At 39.8% G+C, this 17,182-nt stretch overlaps 2 protein-coding genes across 2 annotated transcripts in view; one reads left to right on the top strand and one right to left on the bottom strand.

Moving 5' to 3' along the window:
* AK9 (adenylate kinase 9) overlaps nt 1-3,142 on the bottom strand; it is a 31,922-nt gene extending 28,780 nt beyond the window's left edge. Inside the window, exons 1-5 of the mRNA XM_053459835.1 lie at nt 3,022-3,142; nt 2,839-2,902; nt 2,152-2,204; nt 1,537-1,633; nt 1,318-1,430 (exon numbers count right to left, since the gene is read on the bottom strand). Coding sequence (XP_053315810.1) covers nt 1,318-1,430; nt 1,537-1,633; nt 2,152-2,204; nt 2,839-2,902; nt 3,022-3,138 — 444 coding nt within the window. The 5' untranslated portion in view covers nt 3,139-3,142. The remainder of the gene's footprint in view (nt 1-1,317; nt 1,431-1,536; nt 1,634-2,151; nt 2,205-2,838; nt 2,903-3,021) is intronic.
* Nucleotides 3,143-5,181: 2,039 nt separating this feature from the next.
* FIG4 (FIG4 phosphoinositide 5-phosphatase) overlaps nt 5,182-17,182 on the top strand; it is a 142,029-nt gene continuing 130,028 nt past the window's right edge. Inside the window, exons 1-2 of the mRNA XM_053460039.1 lie at nt 5,182-5,290; nt 10,282-10,365. Coding sequence (XP_053316014.1) covers nt 10,303-10,365 — 63 coding nt within the window. The 5' untranslated portion in view covers nt 5,182-5,290; nt 10,282-10,302. The remainder of the gene's footprint in view (nt 5,291-10,281; nt 10,366-17,182) is intronic.

The raw sequence follows: 17,182 nt of genomic DNA, 5'->3' as shown, positions 1-17,182 counted from the left end.
TGTAAGGAGTTTGCCACAGAGCAGTTAGTTTACATATATCCGTTCTGAACAAACATGTATTTGACATAGCATTTAAATGCCTGATTTTATCTCACAGGGTTCTTTGACATTCACATGGATAGCCTGTTTACACCTTCCATCCTACTGAATGTTTTGATACATTTTCATTAAAATGTGGCATTATTGATGAAAACAGGTGAGGGCTGTGCTGATCACTAAACATTCTTCTTAATATTACCTTTGCTTGCAAGTAGGGATGCTTATCTATTGAAAAACTTTCTTTCCATATTTGAAAACATCCTCTGAGTCGAGCAGTAATGTATAACTCAGTAACACATCAGGGTGTTTGGTTTTTTTAGGAAGGTGCATTTTAGTACAGTATTTTCGGTTGTGAAAATCTGTTCTTTTTATGCTGTGTGCTTCATATGTTTTTACACATATAACAGGGGTATTATCTACTACCCAGTTTACTAAGACAAGTCAAGTACATTCAGAGAAAAATGACTCAGTGGTATTTCCTAGAATTCAGGCATTTAAGAACATTTTCTAAAAGTATAAAGAAAATGATCTTTTGATGAAATGATCTTTTGATTAAAAACACAAAATATTTCTGTGAACTTCTGAAAAAGTACTTAGAGAATTAGCTACAGACTTTCTGTGAACACCTGATAATTAACCCTCCAATACATATCAATGGGGACCTTTTGGTTTATACTTAGAGGAACAGATGTGGGTCTCAATGAAGTATACTCACATATGTTCTTCTTGATTTCCACATATGGAAACTGCATCTAAAATACCTAATCTACCTTCACAACATGATAGTAAGAGGTGTTATATTGGACAAAGAATCCTGCAATTTTGAGTTAAATTTCAGGCTTTTGGAAATTATTGTTCAAGGTAATGACATAAAGGGTCTTGTGAGACTCTTGTACGACAAGGAAAAGATCAAATAAAGTGCCACAAACTGCATCTTCCCATTGGCCATTGAGCAGGTATCATACAATACTATAATCATTATATAAATATGCATATATTTAGACTATATGACCAAAAGTATGTGGACTCCTGGCCATCACACCTATATGAGCTTGTTGGACATCGCATTCTAAAAACATGGGCATTAATATGGAGTTGCTGGATAAGAAGACCTGGCTTTGGGTTTGGGTTTTGTACAGGCCGCTCAAGTTTCTCCACACCAAACTCATCAAACCATATTTTGCTAGAAAAGGAAAGGTCCTTCTCTAAACCGGTGCCACAAAGTTGGAAGCATATAATTGTCTATACTGTAGAATTAACATTGCCCTTCGCAGTTACCTTGATATTGATGATAACATCAGGTTTTAATTTCAAGCTTTTTATTAGAGCAATCTGTTCTGGAATCCTTATATATTCTTCAGAAAGAGATGGGAAGCCACATAGCACATAGCCTGTAACAAAGAAAAAATTTGAAATAGTTTTTTGTGTCCATTTTCAATATTGGATTTCAAACAATTGCTTATAGATGAAATTAACATTTAATATGTAGGAACTTACCAAGATGGGCAACTTCTGCAGAATTAATCTTTTCTATCATTAACTGTGTTACTAGCTCTTCAGGGATATTTTGACCTTGATAAAGAATCTCCTGAATCTGTATGTTAAACCAAAGTAGATTGAATGACATGAATTTATGTATCAGGGAAAGAAAACATTTTATCTCCAGTTTATATATTTTAATATTTAATGCTTTGGTGGTGCTTTTTTGATGGTATCTGCCTTACAGATATACACTTTATACATTTATGTAGTTGGGGGTAACTGTGTTTGTCCACTAGTGTAGATGTACAATATAAAGTAATATGTTTTTTACTGGACTAACATTCCATTTTAAGGACAAACTTTCAAGAGTATGAACCTCCCTTTATCAAGTCAAAAGCAATACTAACTGTAAAACATCTAAGTAAGACATCGGCATGTACACAAAACTCCAAAACCTCATTATAATCCTTCCAAAGACCATCCAACCAGAAATACAAATGCTAATAACATCCAACCTTGCTGTGGGAACCTTCTACTGTGGGAAAATCCACAAACTGTTTTAACATTTCTGCGGTGCTTTTTTAAAATAGTACGCTGGTGTAACCCATAATGAACACACATTGTACATACCTTAACGCCCAGCTCGGTTTCCCTTTGAATGTGTTCATTAATTAGATCTTTAGCTAGATGTTCATGAAAATGTAAGAAAAGGGTGGTGAGTTGCGTACATTCTTAATAAAATGGCATCCTATCCACAATAATGGAATCAATTAAAAGCGCAGAATACTTAAAATATTTTGCACGTAAATAAACCGCTAGAGTGGGAGATAAAATTGAACAGATATCAATAAAGTATAATAATAATAATAATAATAAATAAAATAGTGATTTTAGAGGCATATCAATGTGCACTAGTTCATCACATAATCTACAGAACAAATTAATGCAATTATTTGCTTTTACCATTATGTGCAACAATCTTTAATGTGAGACAAAAGGGGCAGCTGCCCAGGGTCTTGGTAGTTTACACAGACCACCAGTGCTTGGCCCCTCTGTCCGACTAAGGTGGACAGAGAAGACAAAGATATTGAGAAGAAAGAAGGGATGCTGTATTGCAGACGTACTAATAAGATGAGTAGAATTGGGGGCCCCTTTAAGCGGTTGCCCAAACACCTTTTATGAGTACAAATGTTCCAAATATTTTCAGCACAAGAAGTATAAAAGCCTTGGTTTACACTAAACTATAAACACAATGCATGGCTATGTAATAATGTGTAGACCAACTACTAGAAAAGTACATTACAATGGGTACATTACCTTCAATAAAAATGCATTTCCAAGACTGTGACAGCTTCCTCCCTAGAGTGGTCTTTCCAGCACCCTAAAAATATAGACATCAATGATAAACGCCGATATGTGTATTTGGTATTAACCGAGCGTGAATTATTCCAGTAGGATGTTTATTTATTTATAAATAAAATAAAAATGATTGGATCTTACGGGTTTCCCAACGATCAGAAAGCATGTGGGTTTGGAGAGAAGAAATGCTTTCTCGGCTTCATCTTCATCAAATGTGTCTACAAGTGGGAGTAAGGCTGCTTTCTCTTCAGAGCCCATTGTCCAAATCCTAAATTGAAACACATTTTCAATGAAATTTAACCAACTGGAACATGGAAAACATAGAAACACTGAGTTTTTCAACAGATAAGGACCACTTGGCCAGTCTAGTCTGCCTGTTTCTTTCTGCTTTTAAGACTAAAACATATGTCTAGACAACGCATGCTATAAAGTTTCAAACAAACATTCTTATAAAACTATAACTACTCCCATACAAATATCTGATGAACTCAATGACTGTGACATTTCTTGTTCATCTGATTGCTGCATTTAATATTTGTCTGCACTAAAAAATACAACCTCTCAGCTTATTCGGAGAAAAAAGTATTTAATAAAAATAAACTTTGAGATTCTACCTTCTTTCAATCAAAAAAAGATAAAGAAACTGAAAATCACACCATGTTGTTGCAATTTCTTTCTCAACATATTTTGAACGTATTGTCACTGTGTAACAATGTTTGTCACTGAAAACAGAATCTACGTTATGCAAAGAGCTACACAACGCAACAGACTATATACAATCCATGAGTATAACATTAATGTAAAAAATGGACAGCATTTTACATTATGTGATTAAAACACCGAAGAGATCACTAAAAGCGAGGTTTCATTCCCACTGAAGCCCATATGTAACTTGAAGTACACAAATATGTTTATATATACATATATATATATATATATATATATATATATATGTATAGCCCTGCATGTTATTTGCCTACGTCCCGTTATCTTTCATGATATATCGATTGGGGTATGGGGCTTTCTTAAACAGAGGGAGCCCTATGTATTCACCCACGTGCCCATTATTATTAAGTTGGATCAATTCTGTGTAAATGAGCAGTATGTCTTCACGTTGACTAGTGATAGATGTTATAGACAGATTGAGTCGTTAAACACATTCATTTTTAGTTGAAATTCAGTTTTTCCTTTTGCTGCCTCCAATGCCCATGATTCTCCCCAACTTATTGCGGTGTATTATAGCACCACTGCTTTTGCCGTTACTGGTACAATGATTTAAAACATCCCAAATGTATTGCATAAAATGACACACACATAGATGATCTGACACATTTAATGGAATTATATATTTTTAATCACTACGCTAAAAGTATTCGGATAAATATCTTCTGGACTCACTATATCTGTAAGACCCGCATGGCCACATCATAATGACATAAAACAAGGGCAGTCGCAACGCCATTATAAATTTGGCTCAGATTGGCAATACAACTGAAAAAAATGTACGTTTTCCAACACTGGTGCTTTTTTTGATGACTAAGCAGCGCTGCGGTTACCCAACGGGGTTAGCAATTGTCGCAAGTGCAAATTTCGCATCACTTTGACAGAACTTTGGGATTGGGAAGCCATTGTTTTTCTCAAGTCTGTCCCTATGCGTCTGCCCTGAGCTGTAATAATTTGGGGTGGCTCACAGTGATACTCACGGCTGCTCCCCGCACTCTCCTCACTGTGGATCGGCACTGATTTGTTGACGTCCCTTCATCCCAACCGTTTCCCGGGCAACAAACCCCGCCTTCCATAAACTAAACCACTGGCTCCGGCCTCTTTAAACGGATGGAGCCATTCCTACCGATGGTCACCCACTGGCCACTCGCACTTGTTGTCATGCAGTGACCAATAACTAATTTACATACATACACTCGTACATTTTAATTGCACATGTTCGCGTTTAATAACCATCAAACCACTAAGCAATATAATGTTATGCACAGCTGTCCGCTAATCATTATGTAGAAGTTGGAAACAAGTCCGTATTTATCTCCTCTGCAGCTTATGTACAACTGGAAAGTAATGCCATAGTAGAAAAAAAAACGAAACGCTAAAGTGCCTGCGGCGCTACTCGCGTTGTAAACACTAGAGAGCAAAGCATGTCACCTGACACTAGCTACAAGCGCCGTCCTTAAGTGTTTCCGAGGTAGCCATTTGCCTGGAGCGCAATAACGGTTTATCTTTATGAGAATGGCTTCGACAAAATGACTCCTGCATTGCAGACACAGAAGAGGTGTCTCGTGTTGTTTAGAACTCTAGTCAGCTGCCCACTTCCCTGTACCAGCTGTATGCATGAAGATGGAACAATAGTATAGAACTCGCTTGGTTCTGTTCCTGTGTGACGTCACCGCGCGTGCCCCAGGTGAGTGTGCTAGCCGGGTATAAAATAAACAGACCTTCACGCCTTTTGGTGCATGCTAGTCCTGTTTGTGGAGAGGCAGGGGAAGCAGATGTAGGGTTGCAGGTAATACCTATACCAAGTTTGTCATGGCTGTTATAATTCTGCAACCGCTTTAATGATTGATACTGGAGTGTTTACTTGTCTTATTCAACACACTCCAAGAACTCTTTAAAAAAAAAAAGTGGATTTTAATGGCCAAATATAAGAATTTCTATCTGCGGCCAAAACACTGACAATAAAATATAACGTACAACCTATTGTAATTAAAGTGGCCAACAGGCCTTACGAGCTGAATGACTGTTACAAAATACCAGCAACAAAAGCAAAAATAAAAAAAAACAGCTTATCTTGTTTCACTCATGAACTTGTATTTTTTTCAAAAATGAAAAGCATCCTCACCATTGAACCTAATGTGCAGTTAAAATACAGGGCTGATTTCATTGCCATATGAACCAAAGCAATGTCCAGTGTTAAAGTGACAAATAGAATTAAATAGTCTAAAAGCAAACACGTTGGTCATGCTTGGCATGAAAGACCCAGGGACATCTCATAATGAATACTTCTGTTTTATTTAACAACTGTGTCTGTGCTCAAAACATGCAAAAATACTGCAGGTCTTACCACACTGATGTTTTAGAAAGTATTTTTTTATCCTATTCTAAGTATATTTACATGCAAGAATACCATGGCAACACGAGAGACTGGGCTGAAGAAAACAATAGTCAAGTCCAAAATGTGTGCCTCCTCTCCAGCTGCATGTTGCATGGCTCTTGGATAAGATATCATGCCTTGATTAGATCCATGAAGAGAACAAACAAAGAAAGGATCATGGGTAAAGGGAAAGGGTTCACCAGAATGGTTAGAACCGTAGGCTTTACAGTGAAGTCCATCAGAGTACAGCAATTTTCTTTTTACAGAGATAAGTGCAGTTCTTTGATCCAATAATCCATTTCTCTACTTAGTCGAACTTCACTCGGATATGGTGGTCATGCATTTTCCTGGTGGCTGCTTCCTGATTTCAGCCAGTACCATCTGGTCTTTTGTGCATCTATTCTTTTCCAGCAGCTTTGTTCAGAACTGAACCTTGGTGCAACCCATTTTCCAATGGCCAATCGCAGTCTAGCCAACTGAACAAGTGAATGTCATATTAAAATGAAAGAGGTTGGGTTTAAGCTCCCAGCAGTTTATTTCACGAAACAACAACATGGCAGACAGGAAGAGTCTTGGGCAGGATGGACTTCAATAAGTACACAAATAAAGGGTATGAAATATCGGGAGAATATTTAAATTAGAATGCAGGTGGATTTAAAAAGTCTTTACAAGATTTACTGGTGTGTGACCTTTGAAGACAAAGATGTAAAGCACAAAGTCATTGTTTGTCTCCTACGTGTAAAAGAGGAGGCATTTGTCTTGTTGGTCCAAAATGTTTAAGTAGCTTGAGCTAAACATGCAGTTTCTTGGAGGTAAGGAATAAATTCAAAACGGGGAGCTGGTAACAGTAGAACAAGTATGGAAAGGCAAAAAATTAGGTGTAGGCCATAGCAATGATATCATTAGGCCATAGCTAAAATATAACCAGCATTTGGATAAGAGACTTCCGCTTATCTCAACAGATTCCGCCAGACATTTTATGATGACAGATGGCACATTAGAGATACTCTTTATGCGATTCATTGGTACGTTTAGTTTCTTGTTGGTTTGTGGCATTACAGATAGGATGCCACACTGGAAGAAAATGCTTTTGAGAACATACAAGACACATTACATTCATTAGGCAAGATTTCTTCCATGGTGCTGGACGGCTTCTCTAATAAATGGTTGCTTGGGTAGTAGCTACATTTGATAACCAAATTGATTGAGACTGATGACCAGGGGTTAGCTGTAATACCCAAGTTTGGGATGTTCACCAAGAACAGACAGCCGCCTCTTAGCAGCTTGTCCTACAGTGCGGCTTAGCTCTTTTTTTTTTTGGTTACAGAGGAAAGTGACAAATCAGTTTAATCCTGCCCATGGGCAGTCCGGAACCTAAATGTGAGGCAGATTTCCTCAGTAGGAAGGGAATAACAACCCCAAACAGATGTTTTGGCCTCAGTGGGATCTGTTTGGTATCCCTCCAGGCACAAGAAAGCAAAGAAGGTCCTCGTCTGGACTCAAGAGATCCCCGAAAGGGTGAAATATCACACAAAAGTGTGTTTCTTATAAGGTTAAAGCAAACTTCTGGACCTCGTTTGAGATTAAAGTTTTGCCAAATTAAGTTAAATTATGTAAAATAAACTAAACGCGCATTGATCCTTGGAATTTAGTCTTGTTATAACTAAAATCTGCCGAGTCGCCTTTTTTAACCAGCAATTATATAAAGTATAACTGTACTGATTGATGTTTATGTAGTGCAGGTGTAGCATGGTTTTAATTTTTATCAACCATTAATTATATACCTGCACTGAAAATAAACAATTTTAAAACATACTTTACTGTGTTTGTATCAGTAAAAAACATTACTACTTAACATGGTTTAAAATGACATATTTCTGGGCATTCTGTCTTTTAAGACTGTAATCCCTACGTTGGTAGCTATTATTATATGAGTAAGCACTGTATACAATTTTTATGCATATTTTACATTAGTATTTATTTTAATTCTGTATAATTACAAAACAAAATCTAATTGCTTGAAATGGAATTTGGTTTAGAATAGATGGAGTGGTTGTGAGCTTTCTATTTTCCTTTTTCTGGGCCAACATAAAATTTGCAGTTATTATTTGCTTAATTATGAGGTGCCAGAATACTCCATGTGGTTGTATAGTAGGCATGAAATTCTAGCTTTGTTGAGTCATCAAAAAAATTGAGTCAGTTTAAAGCTACGTCTTTTGGCTTTGCTCCTAATTTATTGTTTTAATTATTTTTAGCAGTAGAGACGTGCTGCAAACACATATCGCAACACAGCCTTATAGTGTTGTTTTAAAGAAAAATGTATTTTTAAAGAAAAAACACACATTAGTGGAATGGTAACACAGTATTTTATCTAATGAACAGGAATACATGTTTTTTTAACATTTTTGGTATCTATTAAGCAGTTAGTCAGCATATGTTATACACAAACAGAAACTTGCAAAACCAATAGCCATTTTTAGCCCCCCCCTTAATTCATAATGCACCTTACTTATAGATATTCCACTCTGCCCACCAGATTTGACACTCAGCCCCCAGAAATGCCACTCCGCCTCCTAATATGCTTTATGTCCCCCATATATGCCACTCCACCCCCCCCCCAACTTACCAATGCATCCCCAGACTCCCTGGTGTCTAGCGGTAGCAGCCGGTGGACGTCTGCACGATGGGTGTAGACAACCTCTGCTGCTGCTCGCCAATTCCGCCGGGCCTTCTATGCGGGTGCTCCGTCATAGAGGCCCTGGCGGAAGTGCCAGCTGCAGCGGAGGTTGTCTGCGTGGATTGCACAGATGCTTACCTGCTGTCAGAGAGGAGGATACAGGTCCCCTGCAGCGCTGCGGGGGATCCTTCTCTGTGGCAGCTGGTAAACCTCTCCGCCATTCGTTCAGACAACTTCTGCTGCTGCTGGCCGGTACTTCCGCTGGAGCTTCTAGGGTGGAGCACTGGCAGGTCATGTAACATAGGCGCTCTGTTATAGAAGCCCTGGCGGAAGTGCCAGCAGCAGCGGAGGTTGTCTGCATCGCGCAGACGTCCACCGGCTACCAGAGAGGAGGATACAGGTCCTCTGCAGCGCTGCGGGGGACCTGGATCTTAACCCTGCTGCTTACCCGCAGCTGGGCTAAATAAAAAAAGAAGAAAAAACCCTGCCCGTTGCCCGGAACTGCATGTCCCAAGCATCGGGCAATACAAATTGCGTATCCCTGCACTAAACTCTGATTATAGGCCGCACCCCCTCTTTAAATACTTAAAGGGGGGGGGTGCAGCCTATAATCAGGCCAATACCGTATATTTTACTCTGTACTGTTATTAAGTGCATGGTTAAGAGATATAAATCCTATTTTGCCCTTCTAGCCCCAAAAACAGAATAACCCATACTGGAATGGTAAAACTCAATCTCTCTCTTTGGGGATTATTTGCTAAAGGAAGAATAGGGAGTAGAGTCTGCAGGAGGCCTGTGGTGGCAACTCCTTGACTTCACTATGTGTTATGAAGGCCCATGGAGCTTGGCTGGTCCCCCATAATGTGTATTTAAACCAGTGAGACCACCTAAATCACCTCACCCATTAATGTATGCACTACACAGGGATGTAGGGCCAGCTCAGCCACTCTAGCTGGAGGAACCTGCCAGTGTGGGCTCTTCTTAATAAATAGTGAAGGTACATAGTGGAAACTACACAGGTGGAGAGATAAAAAAAAACACTGGGTATTGCGAACAGTAATAATGTGTGGATCCACAAAAGCATTATAATTTTCATTTGTTTTATCCCATCATGACTTGGCTGCTTCTATGTCTTACACCTAGTCATGGGTTCCGATAGGTGTTTATTGAATAGACACAGACTTCTTTTTGTCACACACGAGCACTTTAGCAGTGCCGATGTTATACTAGCGATATGAGAATATAAACCACAACATTATAATGAAGGAGAGGCTTGTTACAATTTAACCTTGACTGATGACCTTAATGATGCAGAAATAGTTGACTATAAAAAAAGAAGAGAATGGACACCACAGAATTGTATACAATTGCTTCCCCACCTAGAAATTAAAACATTCAAGTCTGAAACAAACCTTGTGTGTGGTGCTGATGAAAAAGTATACTTTAAACAAAACAAGGCTCACCATAAGTCTGGTAGGTTGTACAACTGTTTAAATTTGACGTTACTGCCAAACCACTTTGTTCTACCTTTTTTTAGCATGTTTATAGACTGTTAACTCTTGATGACGTTCATATTGTGTTGTGAGCTCTAAGCAATATTGCATCTGTTTATTTTTTTGCACAGTTCAACAGCTCTCATCTCATCATGCCTCATGCTGCTCCCATCATAAGTGGTATTCAGAAGCTTATCCTCTATGAGACTAGAGCGGTGAGTACCTGCATTCTGTTCTTCGGTGATGCCTCCGTTATTAATACGTGGTTATCATTGTGGCTTTAGCTTTTACTGTGACATGATAAACCCAGGTCTTGATAGCACAATGAGAGCTTATGCTCTTTGACAAAACTATAAAGCCAATAGCTTTTGTTGTTGTGTAACCTTTTCTTTGTTTTCGACATCTTAATGTGGTGTTTATTTTACGACAAGCAGTTTATATCGCTCAGACATATAATTACCAGTTGTTACGCCTCAGACTATTATATTTACAGTGATTTACTACACAATTGAAATGATTCATAGATAGTATATTGAGAATATCATTTGTATAGAAAGATCGTAATTGATATTGTGGCCAACCGTGTTTAGCACTTCACCTTACCGACCATTCAATAGCAAGTTAACCTTTAACTCAGCTGACCAGACTGGACTTCACTTGTATACTGTTGCGTGCTAGCACTACAAAACAACTTATATATTCACTAATATACAAGATCTTGCAAGTATGTGCTTTTTAGTTGTGCCAGTTGTTAGCGAGGGTATGCAACCTCAGTGACAACATTGATATGTTTATGTGTGTGTAATTTACTAATTATTATTTTTCTTATTAATCTAACAGTTTTTGACTTATTTATTTTTTTATAAAAAAGACAGTTATCACAGATAAATACAGCTTGCATTGTCACAACCCTTACATTGCCATACTCTTGCATCACAGTGCAAACCATGCCCTTATCAGATATAACAAGCCACATTTCCAACACTCATGCCAGATACGTTCTGTGCTCGGTGAGGCCATGTTATGAAGAGACAGCAGCTCTTCAATCAGTTAAAGAAATTCCCACCAACACTGCAAGATCATCGCACAGCCCCACCAGACATGCGGCATTGGTCCTACTTCCCCACAACATGTCCAGCATTGATTCTCCACCTCTGCAAACATTTTAGACGATTTTGCTGGTACCAAGCACCATTTATAGAATATTTTTCTAGACGTATTATAGTGGGACACATTCTTAGGTACACCCTGCATATTCAAGAGGGCACAATTGAGATTGTGTTGTCCAACTCCTCCTCCAATTGCAACATGAAGGGCAGTTTGGAATCCATGTCTACATTATTCAACATGGCATACTACATTGAAATAGTCCCTGGAAGGTAGGGGGCCAGACTCCCCATAGATATGAGAGGAGTGTGTCTTCTGATGCACTGAAATATGGATTGTACAAGGACAGTCTAAACCTTCTTGCAGGAGAAATTCTCATAAATGGTTCTAAAATGGCTGTTGGTTTCCATTATCTAGAATGTTTGTGATGCTGTTCCGGATGCTTTTGAAATCCAAACATCTTCAGATTACTTTTATACAACCTGTTTCACAATCTGCCTACATTAATGGCTAAGGAAACTAAACTGTGTACTTTAATAGGGCATAAAGGCCTAAAGCAACATTTCTTTCATTGTTTTCATAGTAATGCTAACAGTTTTGTTGTACAGTGGGTACTATGATACACCAGCAGTCAGCAACCATCTCTAAACTGTTTTTTAAGTAAAGATTGACCTTATTTTGTAATAATATATCTGTGACTAACATGCTTTATATTCCTACTCAGATGCATAATCTGCCATGTGTCTGTCCACCTCCTCAATTAATTCAAGCCCTTCTGGAGAGAAAACATGTTTTGCTTTGATTTGCTTCAGTCCTGAAGAACTGTGTCAGTGGCACAGCAGTTACTTACACAGTAACCAGGCATAAACGCATTGGCACAGGTTCTCAACTTCCAAATGCTACTGTAGATGGAAAGGACAGGTAGAAGAAGTGCTACTAAATTTACAAACATGCTATAGCAAACTTGGCATAAATGCTATGTAACTATGAAATTGGCAAATGTGTGGAACGTTCTGCCAGGAGGTGTTCATGAATCTACTTGCCACTTTTTCTTAATTATAAATAATGGATCTACCTGCCTGCTGCTTATTTAGTCTAATGGGACACCGTTACCTAAACAAAATTAACTTATTGTGATGTTATTGCAAATGTGCACAAGGCGGGTGGTCTATGTGCAGCTCTTAGCTTTTGATTATTCCCTATTGTGACCTGTATTTAGAATAATATCAAGATATTATGATGCAAAATTAGCATTGTGCTGTTGAACCCTTCATCCCTAGATGACCTGACAGCATAGTCTCTTGACTGGAATTTCATTAAAGACAGGAGGCTCATATTATGCTAGCTTAACCCCTTCAGTCCCCTATGGACGTACCGGTACGTCCAAAAAAACGCATCCCAAGAATCCCCTATGGACATACCAGTACGTCCTGCCCTGCACGGGAGATCAGGCTGTCGTTTGACAGACTGGACTGCCTCCTGACAGCAGAAGCCAGCATCGCTGGCTTTCTGCTGCTCGATCTGATGTAACAGCTTCCGGCACAAAAGCCGGAAAATTGTTACATTTTTAAATGCGGATCGCGCGATCGGGCATTCCCTTCCTGCTGACGTCACCCGAAAGGTCATCGGAGGACAGGATATCCCCTGCAGGGTCTGAACAGATATCCTGTCCTCCGATGAGGCACAGATGGTGTGATCGGTGCAGGGGGATCTAAGGGAGGAGAGTGAGTTTCTCACCCTCCTCCCATGCTGAAAAACGAAACTGAGAAAAAAAAGGTTTGTGATTTAAAAAAAAAAAAATCACTAAAATAATACAATAAATAATAATAAAAAATGACGTGAGCTAAGTGATGTCATTATGACATCACTGGCATTAATAACATGTTCAAGAGGTCCCTAAGAGGACCTCTAACCATTAAAAAAATATATAAAAAAATACAAAAAATAAAATAAAAAATACAAAAAATATATAAAAAAAGAAAAAAAAAACCTTACATCCCATTGCCCTAACACAACAGCTACCCAGTATAACCCTCCTGCCTCCGTTCACAACCGCCAAACCCGTTAAGGCATAAACATAAGAATTTGACAAATAATATACACCTTATACTATGTTCCCTATAAGTGCTGGGAAAGTATGGAAAATCTATATAAATTAGGTATTTCTGAAATCAGGACACCTGAATTGATAATCTTGGGGGGGATTTTCCATCACTTTACCTAATTTTGTGAGGATTCAGAGGGAAAATGTGAAAAAATAGTTTTTTTTCTAATCTTCGCTAGTTTTTACAAAATTTCTCATTCTAAATTTTCAGCTAATCATCCAACTATGGTATCAAACGAAAGCTCTATCTCTCCTTGAAAAAACAATATATAGTTTACATGGGTACACTATTCACAGAAAAAGAGAATAATCGCTGAACCGACATACTGCAAAAATGGCAAAATTGCTCCGGGCTTTGAGGTACCAAAAACCCCTGGGATTCAAAGGGTTAAAGTCAAATCTTTAATAGACAATCTGTCATTATCTTCCCAAGATAGAAACATGTTAAGGATTAAGTTAACATCCCAGCTATTTAGGAACAGGATGTCTCTTCAAACGGGTACCTTTCATCAGACAGACTAATGGTTGTTTTCCCAAACGGCACCTGCTCCACAAACATATGTTGAGCGGAAATAGCAGAGCGATATACATTGATGGCTCGATATGCTTTTCCTTGGTCATAAATGGATGACAAGAAATCCATTATTCGTGGAATAGGTGCACATACGGGATCCAAGTTTCGTTCCACGCACCAGCTAATCCAAATTTTCCAGGCTGATCCCGGAGATCAGCCACGCCATGAGAGAAAGGTTGTTCTGTAGAATCAGTGGGTGATGATCCCCTTTGGAGTTTGTCAAAATATTCTGCCACCTCAGAAGTAGACGACGTGTGTCCATGGTCAATTCTAGAAGGGGGGAACCATGGTTGAGACGTCCAGAATAAGGTGATTAGGGGAAAAGTCACCTGTTGATTTTCGACTTGAGACAGAACTCTCTGGATCATGGCGAACGGTGGGAAGGCATAATTTGTGCCGATGGACCAATCTTGAAAGGAGGCGTCCAATCCTGACGCTTCCGGGTCTGGGCGCCAACTGAAAAACTTCGGTAATTGGCAATTTAAACGAGACGCGACATCCCCAGAGATGATAAAGCTGCTTGAATATTGATTTGTGTAGTGTCCAATCGCTGTGATCCGTCAGGTATCTCGAGTTCCAATCTGCTATCACATTGGAGTGATCCCGCGATCCAAGTGAAAATGCCAAGAGTCTTTTGGCAACTTTTCGATCGTGTGCCTCCTAGCTTGTTAATGTATTGAACTGCTGAGATATTGTCCATGCGAAGGAGGATACAACAGTTGACGTTGTCTGTAACAGCTGGGAATAGCGCCTGCCCAGTAATAAATATTCATAAGGCCTGTTTCCCCACCCAAATTATGACGCGAAAATGGCTGCCCGCCGATCTGACACCAAAAAAATGGTAAGCAGATAGTAGGGGACTGTAACGGGCACAACAATTAAGTAAATCAATGGTGGAAACACCAAAAACGAGGGGGAGAAAGCTAAAACAAGCGCCCGGCAGGAGAAAGCAAACTCGCTTGACAGAAGCTGACAGGAGAAGAGGAGATTAGGCAGGGACAGCCAAAACCAGTGCACAATAGTGGAAAAAGAGTGGAATAATAAAATAAATGTAAATATGATAAGAATATATCACAGAAATATTTAAAGGTAATTAAGCTAACACCTGAAAATTTTTTGTCTTGAGAGAAACACAAAATTGTACCTATCTCTGTGCTGGAGCAGCAAAGAAAGAGGAACTACATTAAAGTTTGGTGCTATTTTAAAGAAAAAAGTATATTTAAAGAAAACATACACATTAGTGGAATGGTAAAACAGCATTTTGTCTAATGAATGAACAGGAATACATGTATTTTAACATTTTTGGTATCTATCAGTTTTTCAGCATATGTTATATACCAGGGGCCCGCGAGACCTCCAGGTGCGGCCCGCGTAAGATCGGCAGCCAGGGCAACCAATCTTACGCGGGCCGCACCTCGAGCCCTGCTACAACAAGAGCCCTGCTACTTACCTGTGGGAGGGTCTTTTGTACTGCATAGAGGAAGTGGAACCCAGCAGAGTTCACCTGACATCACAGGACTCTGCCCCATGCGTGCTTCCTGCTTCCTTCCTGGTGCAGTACCAGAGAACGCAGAGGGAGGCCGCGCCCCCTGCTGAAGTCTGTGAGCGGCATCGAGGAGCTGCAGTGCAGGTAAGGGGGTGGGGAGGGTGTTTGAATGAGTATGCGTGATTGAGAGAATGAATCTGTGAATGAATGAGTATATGAATGAATTAGTGTGTGTGTGTGATAGCATGGATGTGTAAGTGCTGGAACCTAGGCATGATGGGACTGTGATTGTTGTTAGCAATCACACTCCTATCATGCCAAGTCAGCCAGTACATACTGAAACCTAGCTAGCTGCCCCCCTTGTGTATTGATGCTGCCAGCAGTATGGGGTCTGCACATCACTTACAGCCACCCTGTACCAGCATGTACTGGCTGACTTGGCATGATAGGAGTGTGATTGCTAACAGCAATCACAGTCCCATCATGCCTAGGTTCCAGCACTTACTGTTTGGATGTGTAAGTGCTGGAACCTAGGCATGATGGGACTGTGATTGTTGTTAGCAATCACACTCCTATCATGCCAAGTCAGCCAGTACATGCTGAAACCTAGCTAGCTGCCCCCCTTGTGTATTGATGCTGCCAGCAATATGGGGTCTGCACATCACTTACAGCCACCCTGTACCAGCATGTACTGGCTGACTTGGCATGATAGGAGTGTGATTGCTAACAGCAATCCCAGCAAGCACAGTCCCATCATGCCTAGGTACCAGCATTTACTGGTTGCCTGGGTATGATAGGAGTGTGATTGCTGTTAGCAATCACACTCCTATCATGCCAAGTCGTATTGCTAATTTTTTTTGTCCAATTGTGGTGTATTACCTACTTGTGAGTTTTTATTATTATTTTTAAAGGTTTTGGCTAAGTGAACCGTGAATGTTTTGGTCCAGAATTTTCATTTTGGTGCATCCCTTGAATAAATAGAACTATTTAATTTTTAATTATCCTGAATTTGTAGTCACACAACTTTCTAGGCCCAGAAATCAGTGAGAGGAAAAGTAAAGGTTTTGTGTCATTTACTTTATTTTAATCTGCATATTTTATTAAAGGCCATATTTTCTCACAGTGAAAAATGAGTGCGGCCCTCGCACATATACAATTCTGATGAAGTGGCCCACTGCAGAAAAAACTAGGACACCCCTGTCTTAGTCTGTCAATTCCAGTCTTGTCATACCCCTTGAATATATGTATTGTATAAAGCTCTGTGTAAATTGTTGGCGCTATATAAATAAAATATATAATAATACCGTATTTGCTCGGTTATAAGACGAGGTTTTTTTCAGAGCAAATGCTCTGAAAAATAGCCCCCGTCTTGTAATCGGGGTCGTCTTCAGACCTCAAATGAGGTCTGACTATTAGACTAAGATCCAAATCCCCCGCATCGCATCGCTGCCGGGGTTGCATACGCTCGTACCTTCCTGCTCCCGGGATAGCCCACCCACTGCGGGGAAAAAGAGCCGGTTGGGGAGATTCCTCCAGAAGCAGGACCGGGACCCGGCGGCACTGTGCCGTCCCAAAGCAGATCCGGTAGACCTCTTCAATTTTCTGGAGGAGGCGGGGCCTAGCGGGGTCACACATCGTCATGCCGTAATCCCGTGGGAGCTGCAGCAAGCGCCTGCTTAGGCATCGCGGTGAGTGAAGTGCCTGAGTGGGTATATTAGTGTCTGGGTAGGTAAGTGTCTCAGTGGGTAGGGAAGTGTCTGG

The sequence above is a fragment of the Spea bombifrons genome, chromosome 3 (genome assembly GCF_027358695.1).
Source record: "Spea bombifrons isolate aSpeBom1 chromosome 3, aSpeBom1.2.pri, whole genome shotgun sequence".
Taxonomy (NCBI): Eukaryota; Metazoa; Chordata; class Amphibia; order Anura; family Pelobatidae; genus Spea; species Spea bombifrons.
Note: the sequence above shows the minus strand (reverse complement) of the source record. Positions and strands in the feature narration are given on the sequence as shown.